The sequence below is a fragment of the Manis javanica genome, chromosome 4 (assembly GCF_040802235.1).
Source record: "Manis javanica isolate MJ-LG chromosome 4, MJ_LKY, whole genome shotgun sequence".
Classification (NCBI taxonomy): domain Eukaryota; kingdom Metazoa; phylum Chordata; class Mammalia; order Pholidota; family Manidae; genus Manis; species Manis javanica.
The window spans coordinates 28943386-28958690 of record NC_133159.1 but is presented as its reverse complement, the minus strand read 5'-3'; the positions used below and the strand labels follow the sequence as shown (position 1 = coordinate 28958690).

Genomic DNA, 15305 nt, shown 5'->3' with positions numbered 1-15305 from the left:
AGCTAGAAAGCTGGGGTTTACGTACCTAAACTGATCTGAGAATGTTACTAGGCACCTTATCTTTCTCTACTATCTGATTGGTTGCTTCTCCTAATAGGTTTCAGGAGCTTGATCTGAGTAAGGAAGCCTTTTTCTTCCATGATACCTCCAGAGAGGAAGAGTGGTTTAAAGCTGTATCAGAGAGTCTTCATCCAGATGCCAAGTATGCAAAGGTAGGAGAGAATCAGGGACCTTTTAATTTAGCATTGCCATGCAGGGAAATTCTAAGACAATTTTTCACTTTTTCCGTGGCCTTTACCATCAGCCAGTCCTAATGATCCTGCTGTTGTCAGTTTTAAGTCCTCCAGAAGAGGCACTGATGGGTGGGGAAGGTGCAGGTCTTGGTGCTTGTAGGCTGTTGAGGGTATCGTGTGGCATTCTTGGACAGGTGATTGCCCTGTATCCTAGTGTGGAGAGGGAGAGGCATTCGTATTCTCTGCCAGTTTCAAGACTACTTTTCCTTTGAGATGTTTATTCCTGTTTTCGATTTCTGTTTAATGCTATCAATTGAATGTTTGACTCTGTTTTCCAGGTGAAGCTCATTCGGCTAGTTGGGATCATGCTGCTGTTGTATGTCAGGCAGGAACATGCGGCATACATCTCAGAAGTGGAAGCTGAGACTGTGGGGACGGGAATCATGGGGAGGATGGTGAGTTTCGGGTTGGTATGTTTGGCCCAGGTCCCTAAGGTTTTGACCCCGCCTTTCATGACACCATGACTGCCTGTATCACAGCTTGAGGGTGCTGGTGTTACAACATGAAGTGTACCCTCAAGCAGGGCTAGATCAAGCACACCATGTGGAAGTCATGTTTTAGTGAGCCACTGGCTGATGTGCACGTATGCCTGTGTTCTCTCCGCACCAGAGCCTCTACACCATCCTCCCACTTAATCCATGAACTATGTTGCAGGAACTATATTGGGTCACCAAGGAAGAAAAAGAATGCTGACAATAGGTTTGCAATTTTGTCTACTTCTTGAGGCTCTTAAAATTCTGTGTTTAAGTTCTACTGCAAGACCTTAGCTTCCTGTAGAGAAGGCAGGGCATGTGGTTTGCCTGTGGCTTCGTGGCCTCAGCTTTACCACTGGCTGACTAGTCATTCTTCCTTCTTGGATTTATTTTCTTCCTTGTAAAATACAGACAGTAATGGTGCTTCACTTACCTCACAGGATTATTATGAAGGTTAATGAAGGGAGAACATTTTGAGAGTTGGCAGGTTGAAATGACTGCCACAGTTAAGTTGAGAACGGGGGTTTTGGGGGTTCCTTCCCTTAGGGTAACAAAGGAGGAGTGGCGATCAGGTTCCAGTTCCACAACACCAGCATCTGCGTTGTGAATTCTCACTTGGCAGCCCACACTGAGGAGTGCGAGAGAAGGAACCAGGACTACAAGGACATTTGTTCTCGAATGCACTTCCGTCAGGTTGACCCAAGCCTCCCCCCTCTCACCATCAGCAAGCACGAGTGAGTCTGGGCTTTTTTCCTGAACAGTCCACCATGCCTGAAGCCCAGAGCTGGGGGTTCTCTCTCCTGGCAGAGGGGTAACTGGTGCAGGCTTCCTGCTGCTGGAGCGGCAGTTCTGGCCAGCTCTCCGTCCCACATAAATTGTGTCCCTTGGAAATGTTTAGTTTCCTAACTTATCATCTGGCAGACCTCTAGAATCTTTCTTAAGCATCATTTGTCCCTAGCAAATGTATAAAATTTAGCTTAATAGGGTCTGCCTTGATACAATGTCATGAGGAAAGCACCCAGAGCGAGCTTCTAAAATCCAAGTTTTAGAAGTATGTGTTAGAATTTCCAGAAGCACATGTGACAAGATTGGACTGCATTTGTCTGCCCTCACTTAGTCTTTTCTACTGCTTGATTCTGCTTTACAGAGGTGTGGTTGCAGCTGCTTGGAGCACCTTGTGCTAATGCCTGTTCTCTTTATATTGTTTATCTCTAAAACTTCCTATATGTTTAAATTCAAGGCATATTAGAATCCCAGGCTCTACAGTAACACTTGAAGCTTGTGCCACTTCTTTTATAAAAAGGAAGAAGCCACTGGGGCCATGGTGTCTGCCAGGGAGTCAAGCCTCTCAGCCTGCTTGCTTCGGTGGTGGAACTGTCTTGAGCTCACTGGTGTTCTGGAAGCTGACAGGATGGCTTTCCTTCTCCAGGGACCCTAGCAGGGAATGTGTCTTCTGTTCTGCTGGACCAGCATTATCCTAGTTTCTGAGGTTGCAGCCTGCATGTCATTTTATTGCATTAGCTTGTGGATGCATTTACTTGGTGTGTGTGTACTGCTGGTAGATTCTCTAACGACCTGGCTGTTGGCTTCCGGTAGAGCAGTATTGAACTTTATGGGATGTCTGATGTCATCTGGGGGCATGCAGTTACCTTTTTCCCAAAGCAGCAGGTGTATTAATAAAACACATGTCACACTTGCAAAAAGAGCCAACTGATGATAACAGTGGTGGGTAAACCCAGACTCCACTGTCAAGGTTGAGCTTGTTTCAGAGGAACTTAGCTTTAGAAACAAAGGCCGAGAGTGTGTCTTGTGGACTAGAAGGTGCATGGAGGGAGAGGCAACATCATGGCATCATCTGGTTTGGGGTCCCCGAGTGATTGACACAGCTCCCAATACTGGCTCTTTTCTGCCTGAATTATTGTCTTGATGAATGAATTACTGTCATTCATTCATTTTAGATCTTACCAGGTTATGTTTCCAACAAGAGTAGAATAGTCAAGAAGAACTCAAGGCTGTTTATAATGAGCCTGGACCAAGATAACTGAGTAAGCAGCATGTTAGAAATGGTATTAAATGGGATGGCAAGGGAAGGATTTCCTGCACAGCTGAGCCACTGCCCCACACACTTCCCAGGGAGCTGAGCCTTGGGGGCCTTCTGTCAGAAGCACATTGGGCAGGATGGGTAAAGTCCCTCCTAAACCCTGTAACCTTTGTGCTCTGTCCTCACAGTGTGATCTTGTGGCTGGGGGACCTCAACTACAGGATAGAAGAGCTGGATGTGGAAAAAGTGAAAAAGCTCATCGAAGAGAAGGCCTTTCAAAACCTGTATGCATATGATCAGGTACAGATGGCCACCTGGGCCCTCTTTAGTCAGCTGTGCGTGGCCTCTTCCTCAGCTGGGGAGGCACTTCTGACAAGCTGATATCCAGTCCTTTCTTCCTTTCTGTCTCTGTTTCTCTCTTTCCCATGTGCTCATTTATTCATTCAAGTTGGGGCTAAAAGGGTACCAAGCTTCTCATAAAGAAGAAAACTTGGTATATTTGGTATATTTAAGATGATTACTAATTTTTTGAGTGAACCTCAGCTCCCCTGTCCTGCTCCTCACCAGACTTGTCCAGTGTAAATGATAGCTCTTTCGTGAGTGGCTTTCTTCACTTCTGACAGAAATGAGTTCTGTAACCTGCTGTTCTGCCCTGTTGTTTGGGTCGGCGTTTCTTTCTGAAAGCATTAGCCATTTGACAGGACAGGAGGCATCTGTTTCTCTCTGACTTCCTTCAGTCTATACCTCTCAGGAGATTCCATAACTGTTCAAGTAGTCAGAGTTGTTCAGAATGTTGAAGTCCTTCTTTTTAGTCTGTATTTAGTCTCTTTTAATAACCTTTGTACTGTCATTAGTCTAAATCTTTCTGTTACTTTTCTCCCCCTGGTGAAGAGCAATTGAAAAATTGCCACATTTTTCTCTCCAGTTCTTTTCCTTGTTAAATTACTTTAATTCTCTTTAATTCCCATTTCAGCATAAACCCATTTTGTTCTGTAACTGTTTACTGCCTCTATATTCTGTACTGAGTCATTCTAATTTCCCTGGTCATTTAATACCCATCTCCTCTTGCCTTCTTTTCTGGTCTTTCCTCAAGTAACAGTACCCATTTGGTGTGTTCTCTGCTTGCCATGTGGTTTTAAAGTATATATATATATACCCATTTAAGAATCATCTTACATTAACGCCTAAATTTTTATTATTTCTTGTTGCTTTTTCCTTAATAGATTTTTTAGGGATTCATGTCCTAGGGAATTTGGCAACTGTTGTGCCCTGGGTAGCTGACCGTGTCTCCAAAATTAGAGCTGCCAGTTCTTCACCGGTCCACACAGTGCCAAATTTGGTGCTCCAGGGAAGAGGCAGGAACCCCTGTGGTTTTTATCTCTTGTTTGGAGTATGATCTGGAAGGAGCTCCTAGAATTAGTGCAGTAAGAAGTATGTTGGCTATTATCATAACATGTCAGGCACTGTTCTAAGTCGACAGTTTATCTTTCCAACAATCCTGTGAGGTGGATTCTGTTACAAATCCAAAATATCCAAAATTTACAGATGGGGAAACCAAGGTACAGAGCTCCTCCCCAAGGTCGTGTAATGAATTTGACAAACTCCTTTAAAAAATTGTTTTGATTTAAAATTGAATTCATAGTTGTTTCGGGATACTTCTACTGTATATTCCTACTTACATGGAAGTTCCCCTTTGCTCTTTGGATGGTGTCTTTTGGACCTTTTTTTTTGTGCAGTTCAATTTTTCTGTTTAACTGGAACAACTGTGCTACACAGCTGAAGTGTTTGCTACTTGAAAGGGAAAAACTCTGTGGTACTTAATCCTCTTAGGGGCATCTCAGCAGGATGGTACTCAGGCCCCCTGGATGCAAGTACACTCCTAGAAAAGAGCCTAAAAACTACAGCAGGTGAAGGGGTGCTCAGCTTGCTCCTCTTCCTAGAAGTTAGTTAACTCAAGATCTTGCAGAATAGCTGTCTCATGGGCCTTTTTCTGTGGGTTAGGATTTAGGTGCCAGATTGATTTCCTTTCTTCTGATAATTCAGGGTTTGACCATTTTATTCTGAGATTTTTTTTTTTCCTTTTGTATAGCTGAAAACCCAGGTGGCCGCAAAAGTTGTATTTGAAGGCTTTACAGAAGGCGAGCTCACATTCCAGCCTACCTATAAGTATGATCCTGGCTCTGATGACTGGGATACCAGGTAGGTCAGAAGTTGCTCCAGGGGATTGAACTAATGGCAACCCAGAAATTTAGTAAAGCATTTGCCCTCATGGACCTACAGAGGAAGATAAGTTTCCTGTGACTTCTGCCCCCTCTTTTGCACTCTGGTCAGACATTTTCTCTCAGTGTCTGCTCACTAAGCAGCCTGCCTTCCTACATGTTTTCTTTTGGCTGCCTTAACCTTTGTTGCATAGTCATTCTTAAGGCTAATTTATTCTTCAGGAATGCCTAGGGTGGGTAATACAGTGATTCCAACTAACTTAACTTGTGCTTGGTCATTTCATATTTTTTTATTAGTGCTTACGGATTGGCACACACTATTCAATATGCTTTACTTGTATTATCTCATTTAATCTTCTGAACAACCCACTGAAATAAGTATGTCTTACTATTCTCATTTTATAGATTGGGGAATTGAGGCGTAGTAAAATTAAAGAGCCTCCAGAGCAGCCAAGTGTAGAGCCAGGATTTGAACCTGGGCAGTAGGATTCTGAGCCTGTTTTAACCACCGTCTTTTAAGGACTGTGGAGTACTTACTCTCAGGTTGCCTTTTTGACTCTCACCTGATCCCCTTAGGAGGAGGGTCAAGAGCAGAGAATCCTTCTGAGCGGTGTTTTGGCTGATAACCATCGGCTGTATGTTATCCCTCACTGGGCCCAGATGTCTCCTTCCCTCAGATCATTGCACCACATGGACTTGCAAGCTCTGCCCCATCATTCCCCATCTGAGCCAGGGCGCTAGTTGAGCAGTGGGTACTGTGGTGCCTGTGAGGGCCGCAGGGTGGACTTTGTATTTCAGTGAGAAGTGTCGTGCTCCCGCCTGGTGTGACCGGGTCCTCTGGAAGGGGAAGAACATCATTCAGCTGAGTTACCAGAGCCACATGGCCCTGAAGACCAGTGACCACAAGCCTGTCAGCTCAGTGTTTGACATTGGGGTAGGTGGGAAGCTGACACCTGTTGTGACCATTTTGTAGGAACTGGTTCTTAGAACCAAAGCCACTCTTGCCTTTCTGGTCTCTTCTTCTCCGCTCAAGAGTGAGGAAGCACCTTTAAAAAGTTATTTTAAGTTAAATTTAATTCATGATTGTTTTTGAGAACTTATGTATATTTCTACATATGTGGAAGTTCCTCTATGCTTTTTGGACTTTTTTTTGACTCCTTGGACTTTTGCTTTTCCAGACCATTTACTATGCATTCATAAATGAGTGTGTCAGTATTCTGTACACAACACAGAGGATGTTTTCCTTTTTTTGTAAAAGAGATCATATTATGCGTACTGTTCTGAGAACATCTTTTTTTCCCCCCCTGACTATGTCTTAGGAGATCTTCCCATGTCAGTAAAGGTATAGCTCCTTCCTTTAATATTTTTAAAGGTTATGAAATATTCCATAGAATGGGTGAACCATTATCTGTAATATCAATGTTTCCAAAGTTTTGCTATTGTAGCAGTGCTATAGTGACCACCTTTCACATATTTCTGTGTATCAGTGTTATTTCTGTAGAGTGAAATTCTGGAGGAGAAATTAGTCATTAAAAGAAAAATGTATTTTAAGTTTACTAGATCCTGCTAAATTATCCTTCCAGTAGCCCTTACCATTTTACACTTCTGCCAACCAGGTATGAGGGTACTTTCCCACACTCTGGCTAATACTGAATTTTATCAGTTTTTTAAATTGCTACCAAATCAATGAACCAAAAGAAAAAGGTATTTCATTCTTGTAGATTACATTTCCCTGATGACTAGTGAGGCCAAACATCTCTTCATTTATTAATTGTTTGTATCTTTTTTCAGTGACTTCTGCAATTCTTTATACTACCAATTCTCAAGAGTGCTTATCAGAATCTATAAGGGTGTGGGCGGTTTGAAAAAAGCCTAATGAATGTTATGATTAAAGTTTCATTATTGGAAAATGACAAAAATTGTGTTTACAATCCAAAATACAGAAGGCAAAGCCTGACAAAATCTTCTTGGCTGGTAGAGCACCAGGTTCATAAAGCTTGAAAAGTTTTTCAGTGCAGGCCTGTGGCTGCAGCAAGCAGAGTAGAGCTGGGCACTGAGTGTCTTGCTGCCCTGGGCATAAGGCCTGGCAGAGATGCCAACTAGGCTTTCACCCCCACGTCTTCTTTCTGGTAATCAGGAAGCAGTTGGCTTTACCACAGGCTTTGCCACTGGGGGACCTTCCTATGTCTGTTGTTAATTTAGGTTCTCTGGTAATTGTTTCAATTGATATAGTCCTCACTTTCTGTGTGGCTAATTAACTGCTATTTCCCAATGCTGTGAATGTCCTCTTTACTGATAAAGAGGAGAGGGGCAGAGGCCACAGCACTCAGGGTCTGATGTTTCCCTTACAGGTGAAGGTCATAAATGAAGAGCTTTACCGAAAAACTCTGGAGGAGATTGTCCGCTCCCTGGATAAGATGGAAAATGCCAACATCCCTTCTGTGTCCCTCTCCAAGAGAGAGGTAGGGAGGACATGCCTAAAATATTGGCATTAGGCTTTTCTACACATAGAACTTACATCTCACCTATGAGAGCTCAGAATTTCAGGGGGCACCTATCAGACTGCTGCTATCGTCTTTCTTGATTGGCTGCTTCTAGATAAAACAAGGCTGATAGTGCTAGCTGAGAACACAGGTTTTGTTGGTTTAGACTGTGTTCATCTCCATTCTCAAAAGTCTTTAACCTTTGTGGCTCAGATATTTCAACCGCAAATTGGCTGTTCGTGAGTTAAGCAATGGCTTAGCCTATTCAAAATGTGTTTTGTTTGATTTTATTATAACTGGTGTGTATTCTTCCAATGCCTTTTTCTTCCTACTGCTGCTTTGCTTTGACAAGATTAAAATGAGTCTGAATTTCTTAGATATGCATAAATTGAAGGGAGGTGTGGCCATATAGAAAAGCAATGGGTAGTGGGAGAGAAGTCAAGTTAGGGCTCAAGAGTTTTCATGGAAGAGCCACAGAATAGGTCATTCAGAACTGGCAGTTCAAAGAAGACAATCAAATTGGGATTTATGGTGAGGGCTTTTAATGCCCTAGATGTCTATCTAGAGGGAAGGATGAGCTTGGTCTTTGTGTTTGAGGGTTGAGTTTGTGAAGGGTGTTTTGGAAATGGTCTTTGGATATAGAAGATTTAAATGTTGGTTCCTTTAGGAAATTTGTTTCTAATACAACATGAGTTTTTTTAGTTTTGGGGTTTCTGAGTAAAACATAGACAACTGGTCTTTAGTGGTAGCTGTGGCCTCCCAGCTAAATCCTTAAAGCAGAAAGATGATTTGAAAGAGATGGTTCTTTGTTTTCTTTCCAGAAAGGGTAAGGATTGCTCAGTAAGGGTGGCTAGGCAGGTGGCTGAAAAGAGGGTCCTGGTCTGACTGTCCTGGGCTTGTTCCCAGTTCTGTTTTCAGAATGTGAAGTATATGCAATTGCAAGTAGAGTCCTTTACAATTCATAATGGACAAGTGCCCTGTCAGTTTGAATTCATCAACAAGCCTGATGAAACGTCTTACTGTAAGCAGTGGCTGAATGTCAACCCCAGCAGGGGGTTCCTCCTGCCAGGTAAGGCCTCTGCTCCCAGCTTCCTGGTTGCTGGTTTGGGGGACCCTACTCTGTCTGCTCATTTTCCTAATATAAGCTTTTTGTTTCTGAGTGTTTTGTTGTCAGAAAGAAACTTTTAGAAAGCCCTGTGGATGAACTACCCATAAATAAAATGTAATGAGGGGCATGAGTTTAGTTTAAAAATCCTTCACAGTAATGTCCATGCTCCATCATTTCAAGGAAAAAGAAATGTAAGATTGCTGTGAAGCAGGTCTGCTAGTAAAGGAACCATTTGTACTGTCTGCCTCACTATAATCAACTCCCAACCATCTGATCTTGTGGGGAAAGATACTTGGCTGGTAATCCAGAAATTCTATCTGGCCCTGGAATGTACCATCCATGTCTTTCCCCTGACTTCTCTGCACTCTGGGTTGTGCTGTGTGGCAGAGGGATTAAGCCTGTTTTGTGGACAATTCACAGGCTGATCCTTGCATTTTATTTCATCCTGGATCAGGTATCTTCACCTGACCTGGCTAAGGGCAAGCTCTTTGATCCATGCCTTCTTATTTTATTAATACTTCTAGTTTGAGCTATGCTGTCTGGTACTTGAATCTTCTAGCAATTGCCTGTTCACATGTTTGGTGTGTTGTTTTCATATTCCCACTTGGACTATAAACTCCTTGTTCATGTGTCTCCTGAGTGTTGAGCACATATATACTTGTCGGCCGACTGATGCCTCTTACTTCCTTTTCCCTAACCCTTTGTGCCTGACCTTCTTCCTTCTTGTCCTCTTTTACCCTTTTCTCTTGGCCTCCCACCAGCCAACATTACTTTTTAAATTTTTCTTCAGATTCAGCCATTGAGATCGAATTGGAGCTATTTGTAAATAAGACCACGGCTACAAAGCTCAACTCGGGTGAAGACAAAATTGAGGACATTCTGGTTTTGCACTTGGAGAGGGGGAAGGATTACTTTTTGTCTGTGTCTGGGAACTACCTGCCCAGCTGTTTTGGATCTCCCATTCATACACTGTGCTACATGAGGGAGCCAGTCTTAAACCTGCCACTAGAAACCATTAGAGAGCTGGTGAGTTACATGCCACAAGGCAACACCTAGAACTGTGTGGCAGCCAGGCCAGTCTAACAAGATATTCCTATGCCTACCTCCCCAGGGACCTGGGAATTCTTCAGCCTCCCTAGAGCTTGCTTTCTCTAGCAGTTATCTATTGTTGTGTAACAAACCACCCTGAAATTTTAGTGCTTTACAACAGCAAGTTACTGCCTCTCATGTCTCTGAGTCTCCAGTGTGGCTCTTCTGCTGGTCTTGCCTAGGACCATTTGTGCAGTTGCAATCAAGTTGTGAAGTCAGCCCAGATTCTAGGAGTGGAGAAAGATTGCACTTCTTAATGGGAAGAGATGCAAAATGGTGTGGCCATGTTTTTCAGTCTTTCATACATGGTACATAGAGAAACTCAGCCGTGGCTGTGAGGATATGGAGGTTCCCTGGCCCATGAAATTACTCCTTTTTTAAATGTTTTAATCATCATTTTTCATCCCAAACTAAATTTCCTGGGATCTAGAAGACTCCTATGGTGACAATTCTAAAACACAGAGCTAGTTTGGAGCTGATTTGCAGTAATGTGTGCTTTTTTCCCACTCCGATGTGTTTTTTTTTCATTTAGGGACTCTTGATCTCTCTCCTCTCCATTATAGAGGCCCAATAAGGAAAGTGATTTGTTATGGGTCACTTGGTGAGTTAACAGTGGGCTTGGATTTTGCACTCAGGTTTTTGGGCTCTCAAGTCCATTTTTTCCTCACCAGACCACACTGTCTCTGGTTCTGACAGGGAAATGCTATAGGCAGGGTGTTTTTTCCAAAGATGATTTCTATTTCACCTGCTTCATTGAAGCTGCTGTCATAACCCACTCCCAATTCTCAAAAGTCTCCTTTTGTACCTTTTTATTTGCCTGTGGAATGTTTGCCTAGGGGCATTGAAATGTTTCCTCCTTCCACGGTTTGCTGTCCCCATATCATGCATTCTGAAGCCAGCCTGGTAGAAGTTCTATTGTTGGGCTTTCTTATGATTTTTATTTATTTTCAGACTCTGATGCCCCTGCAGACTGAAGATGGTGGGAGCCAGTTGGAGAACCCCATGGACATCCCCAAAGAACTTTGGATGATGGTTGATTACCTGTACCAAAATGCTGCCCAGCAGGTAGGTGGTGGCTAAGAAGTCAGAGCTGATTGAGGCCAGGCAGCCTTGAGAAAGATCATCAACCGTAAGAACTTTTGGTATAAGAAGCTTTTACCCCAGGGAACCTATGGAAAGCCTTCTTCCCCCAGGGAGCACCTGAGGGATAGATTAATTTCGTACCCCTGTAAGACCCTGCTATTTTGCACAGGCCTTGATTATTCCCAAGGGAAACAGCCTTGTGCAGGGTGGCCTTCCCAGAACAGCATGCTCCCTCCCCTGGCCTCTGGGGCCGCTCAGGTAGAAAGCTCTGGAGACTCCTCTGGATGTCATCCTGCTCTTCTTTTGAAGAACTCTTGCCAACTTCTGGGAATAGGACAAGCCAGAGAGAGGCAGGGGGCCAGATGGAGTCTCCAGGCCATGACCCAGGAGTCATGAGTCAGGAGCCTGATGAGATGCTGACTTGGGAAAGCTTCATGAGATCAGATGGGCCAGTTTCTCAGACTCACCAATGTAGGCCCCAAGCAGACCAATACAAACTGAAATCTGCCACAGCTCTGCCACTTTGGAGCACCACACATAGTTATGATACTGTCTTTTCATTTTCTCCCTCACATTTATTTAGTGTTACAATGTACCAAACACTATTCTAAGTGTTTAACAGCATTGCCTCATTTCATTCTCACAGTAGCTCTCAGATGAAGAGACACATGCTCACAAAGGTTAAGTAACTTGGTCAAGGTTCCACAGCTGATAAATGGGCAGGATTAGGATTTGAACCCAAGGATTCTGGCTGTAGAAGTCATATCCTTAAGTACTGTGTTATTTTACCTTCTCTACAAAGCTCCTTTCAGGTATAACTTTTGAGCAAAATATATGATATTGTTATTCATAGTTATATAGCATTAAGACATTTGATAAAACAAATGTAAAGTATCCTGGACTAATGGAAATCCCTTTATTGCTATAGTCTTGTACCTTTTTACTTTCTCCATCTTATAAATGGTATATTTCCTTCAGGTTAACACAGATACTTTTAAGTTTTCTCTTATGATGGTTCTTACTGTTGTGTGTAGTATGCCCCACCCATCGTTTTATAATAGATGTCTTATCACTCTATGAAGATCTATTGTGGAAGCATGCCTGAAAAGGCCTCTAAGATGAATTAGCTACATTGGCCTGAATATATATCAGATTGTCTACCAGGTGATTCAAAGACCTTTCTATACTGCTCCTTTTTGTACTCAGCTCCAATTATATTTTTAGGTAAGGAAATCATTGCTGATTTTCTGAGAATATAATGATTTTGTGACTTTCTTCCCTTTTGCAGGAAGATCTGTTTCAGCAGCCAGGCCTGAGGTCGGAATTTGAGCATATCAGAGACTGTTTGGATACTGGAATGATTGAATCCCTCTGTATCCTTCAGACACTTCATGTGTGTACATGACAAAGAGAGAGAGAGAATATGAGTAGAAGAAGTGAGAAAAAGGAAAGAGTAATACTTTAAGGCTCAAAATCAGATATTATGTCCTCAGATATCATGTTTTTCTTACCTAAAGTTTGCATAGAGAAAACTTTACAACTTTAAGCAAACAATATAGCAGGAACTCAGAAAAGCCCAGGGAAACTGGCAAATAGCTTGGCTCCTCCAGGATGTCAGGCTGGCATTCTAGCTCTGAGCAGGGAGCCTGGCTGGGCAGACAGCACTTTTTGGCACATGCTCACTCCCGAGCCTTTTCCTAACCATGGGCAGCAGCATCGCCTGTTCCTTAACGATGAGCCAAAAGCTGCTAGCAGTCATTCCGTAGCTGAAGCCTTGCTGCTCTTCCTGGAGAGCCTGCCAGAGCCCATCATCTGCTATAGCGCCTACCATAACTGCTTGGAGTGTTCAGGCAACTTAACAGCAAGTAGTCAGGTGAGGGGAAGCATTGGGCATCAGCATACACGTTGCCTCCCTGGGGCTGCATGGGGCCTGAGGGAACATGGGTGCTGTCGCTCAAATGTAGTGTCTAAGAAACTCAACTCCACATCTTTCCTTCCCAAACCTGTTCTTCCTCTTGTGTCCCTTTTTAATGGCATCACTGTAAATTCCAGTGACTCAACCCAGAAAGTGGAGTTATTCCCGACTCCTCATCTCACCTCCCACATGCCCAGTCCCCTTGACCTATCCCACATCTTCTGTTCTCTTGACTCCTCTTACCTGAAGGCTCTGCATTCAGGCTCTCCTTCTGCTGATTTGTTTTGCATACTGCCGTCAGATTATGTGTTCAAAGTTCTTATCATGTTACTGTTGGTCAAAAACCACCCTTGGCTCTCCATTGCCAATGAGTGATTTTCTTAAATATTCAAGACTTTTAATGGTCTAGTCTAGTGGTTCACACATGTAACAGGCCTTAGCAAAATGGTCTAGAATTGCTAATAATTCAGGTACTAGAGCCTCATCACATATCCACCCAATCAGAATCTTTTTTGGAGTCTATTTTGTACAAACTTCCCCACTGATTCTGACTTGTGGGTAGCCGGAGTACTCACTGAGTTCCAGCTTGACCAACTCTTCAGGCTTAGCCCCTGTTCCAGCAGTAGTGCTCCTGCCAAAGCTGAGTTTGCACTCCTCACCTCACTTTATCCTTCTCTCACCTTTTCCACACCTGCTTTTGCCCTAACTACCCTAGTCCTTTACCTCTGCAAGTCCAATCTTGTCTTATATTTAAGACCCAACTAAAATGTCTGCTATTCCCTGAAGTCTTTGAGAGCATGAAGTTGAATTTTGACCTCTAAATTCGCATAGCACTTGATCTGGGCTGCTTTTTTGGCACTTGTGCCAGGTGGCAAGTGATCAGGGTCTTTGTACAGTCTCACTTATGAACTTGGATCATGTACTCAGTTCCTGGACTATAGCAGAAATATGAGCAATGATTGAGTAAATGAAAAGACAAATCCCAATTCTCCTTGCAGGTCATTTCTACTCTTCCTGCGTCCCACAAAAATGTCTTCAACTACTTGATGGCGTTTTTGCGAGAACTGCTGAAAAACTCCGCAAAAAATCATTTGGATGAGAATATTCTAGGTAAGCAGCCAAGTGTCAGCAGGAAGCATTACAAGCTGAGACTCATTATGGGAAATGGGGTTGAGGAAGGTCCCAAGTCCACTGCAGTGGGACTAACGCCTTAAGCTCTGGGCAAAGTTTACCTAAAAGAGTTTTATAAAAGCAGAAAATACTGCTTTTGGGCAGCCCTCCCCCCTCTAGACAACACAAGAGCAAGTAGTACTTCGTCTGTTGAATCATTTGTTTTCTGTGTTTTTCATGCAGCTAGCATATTTGGCAGCTTACTACTTCGAAATCCAGCTGGTCACCAAAAGCTTGACATGGCGGAGAAGAAGAAGGCTCAAGAATTTATTCACCAGTTCCTCTGCAATGCACACTGAGCCTATCTCCTCTCCTACTTTACCCGAGGCAGCCAGATACCAGCTCCACCTGTTTCAGCTCAAGAGCCACCTTACAAGGATGTAAGGCCACTTGGAAGCAAGAGTGGTAGCTGCCTCTTTTCTGAGCCCAGATACCCCACCCCCACCATGACTATCACAGTGCTACTGTGAGTTGTGAGGACATGAGGGGGCAGGTGCAGGAAAAACACCACAAAAAAACTGACATTCAGTGTTCAACTTTAGTATTTGACACAGATCTCTATTTTGTTGTTTAGTTTTACAAATATTTAACTAGACTTCTAGTGCTCACTCCGCCTGCCTCCAGGGCATAGTTCCTTCACTGTAGTCTGGGCTGAGCTCCCCAGGATCAAACTTTGGAGTCCTGAAGAGAGATTGAGTTGAACAGCAAGAATGCAAGTGGAAGCTGCTGGATAAACAGGCCACAGCCACCCCAGATGCTTCTACTGCTCTAAGGACATGTGTATATGTATATGCAAACCCTACCCTTCTTCTACTCAGATATGGCTGACGGACTCTGCGACTGGCCATTCAGCCTCTGAGGGCAATACAGTGGCTTGAAAATGAAAATACCCAAGAAATTGGTTTTCTGGAGAAACAAGTGGGATTTTCTGGGCCAGCAAATCCTTCAAACTGTATATGATGCATCCTTTTTCTCATATGTGTAATATATTTTAATGATAAATGTATTTTTAACAATAGTTGTTTGTATGTGTTCTTTTAAGTGATGGCAGCTCTTGGCAGCTGGCTCTTCATAGCTTAAGCATTGGGGCAGCTGGTCGGGGGCCAGAGAGATAATTGCCTGGCAGTCTGGTGGGTAACAGTCACTATTCACATTTTCAAGCAAGAGATGGTACAGGCATGGCCTGAACCTCTTGACACCTGATCTAGCCTGGGAGTTGTCCCACTCTGTATGTTCTAGAGAAGTATCTTATGGGAAAAACAAGCAGTGGCTGTTGGGAGGTTCTAACAGCTAGATCGTCCAGGTATTTAAAGATATGGCATAATGAATGGAAAATCGGCTACTGCGCACTGGTACACCACTATCCCTTGGCAGCGCAAAGTGTGAATTAGATACAGGACAGTGTGACAATGTGAACGGTTAAAGAAAGGG

At 43.4% G+C, this 15305-nt stretch overlaps 1 protein-coding gene across 13 annotated transcripts in view; it reads left to right on the top strand.

Annotated features, from left to right (window-relative positions):
* Positions 1–14892, top strand: part of INPP5B (inositol polyphosphate-5-phosphatase B) — a 50541-nt gene extending 35649 nt beyond the window's left edge. For 11 of the 13 annotated variants that reach the window (XM_073233643.1, XM_017646919.3, XM_017646917.3 and 8 more), the window contains 14 exons: positions 98–212; positions 572–688; positions 1313–1500; positions 2996–3107; positions 4897–5006; positions 5825–5960; positions 7378–7488; positions 8416–8578; positions 9408–9643; positions 10658–10771; positions 12078–12162; positions 12535–12662; positions 13703–13814; positions 14058–14892. In XM_073233643.1, the coding sequence (XP_073089744.1) occupies positions 98–212; positions 572–688; positions 1313–1500; positions 2996–3107; positions 4897–5006; positions 5825–5960; positions 7378–7488; positions 8416–8578; positions 9408–9643; positions 10658–10771; positions 12078–12162; positions 12535–12662; positions 13703–13814; positions 14058–14173 (1843 nt within the window). In that variant the 3' untranslated portion in view covers positions 14174–14892. The remainder of the gene's footprint in view (positions 1–97; positions 213–571; positions 689–1312; positions 1501–2995; positions 3108–4896; positions 5007–5824; positions 5961–7377; positions 7489–8415; positions 8579–9407; positions 9644–10657; positions 10772–12077; positions 12163–12534; positions 12663–13702; positions 13815–14057) is intronic. The other 2 variants (XM_037021238.2, XM_037021240.2) reach the window with 2 other exon arrangements.
* Positions 14893–15305: the final 413 nt, after the last annotated feature.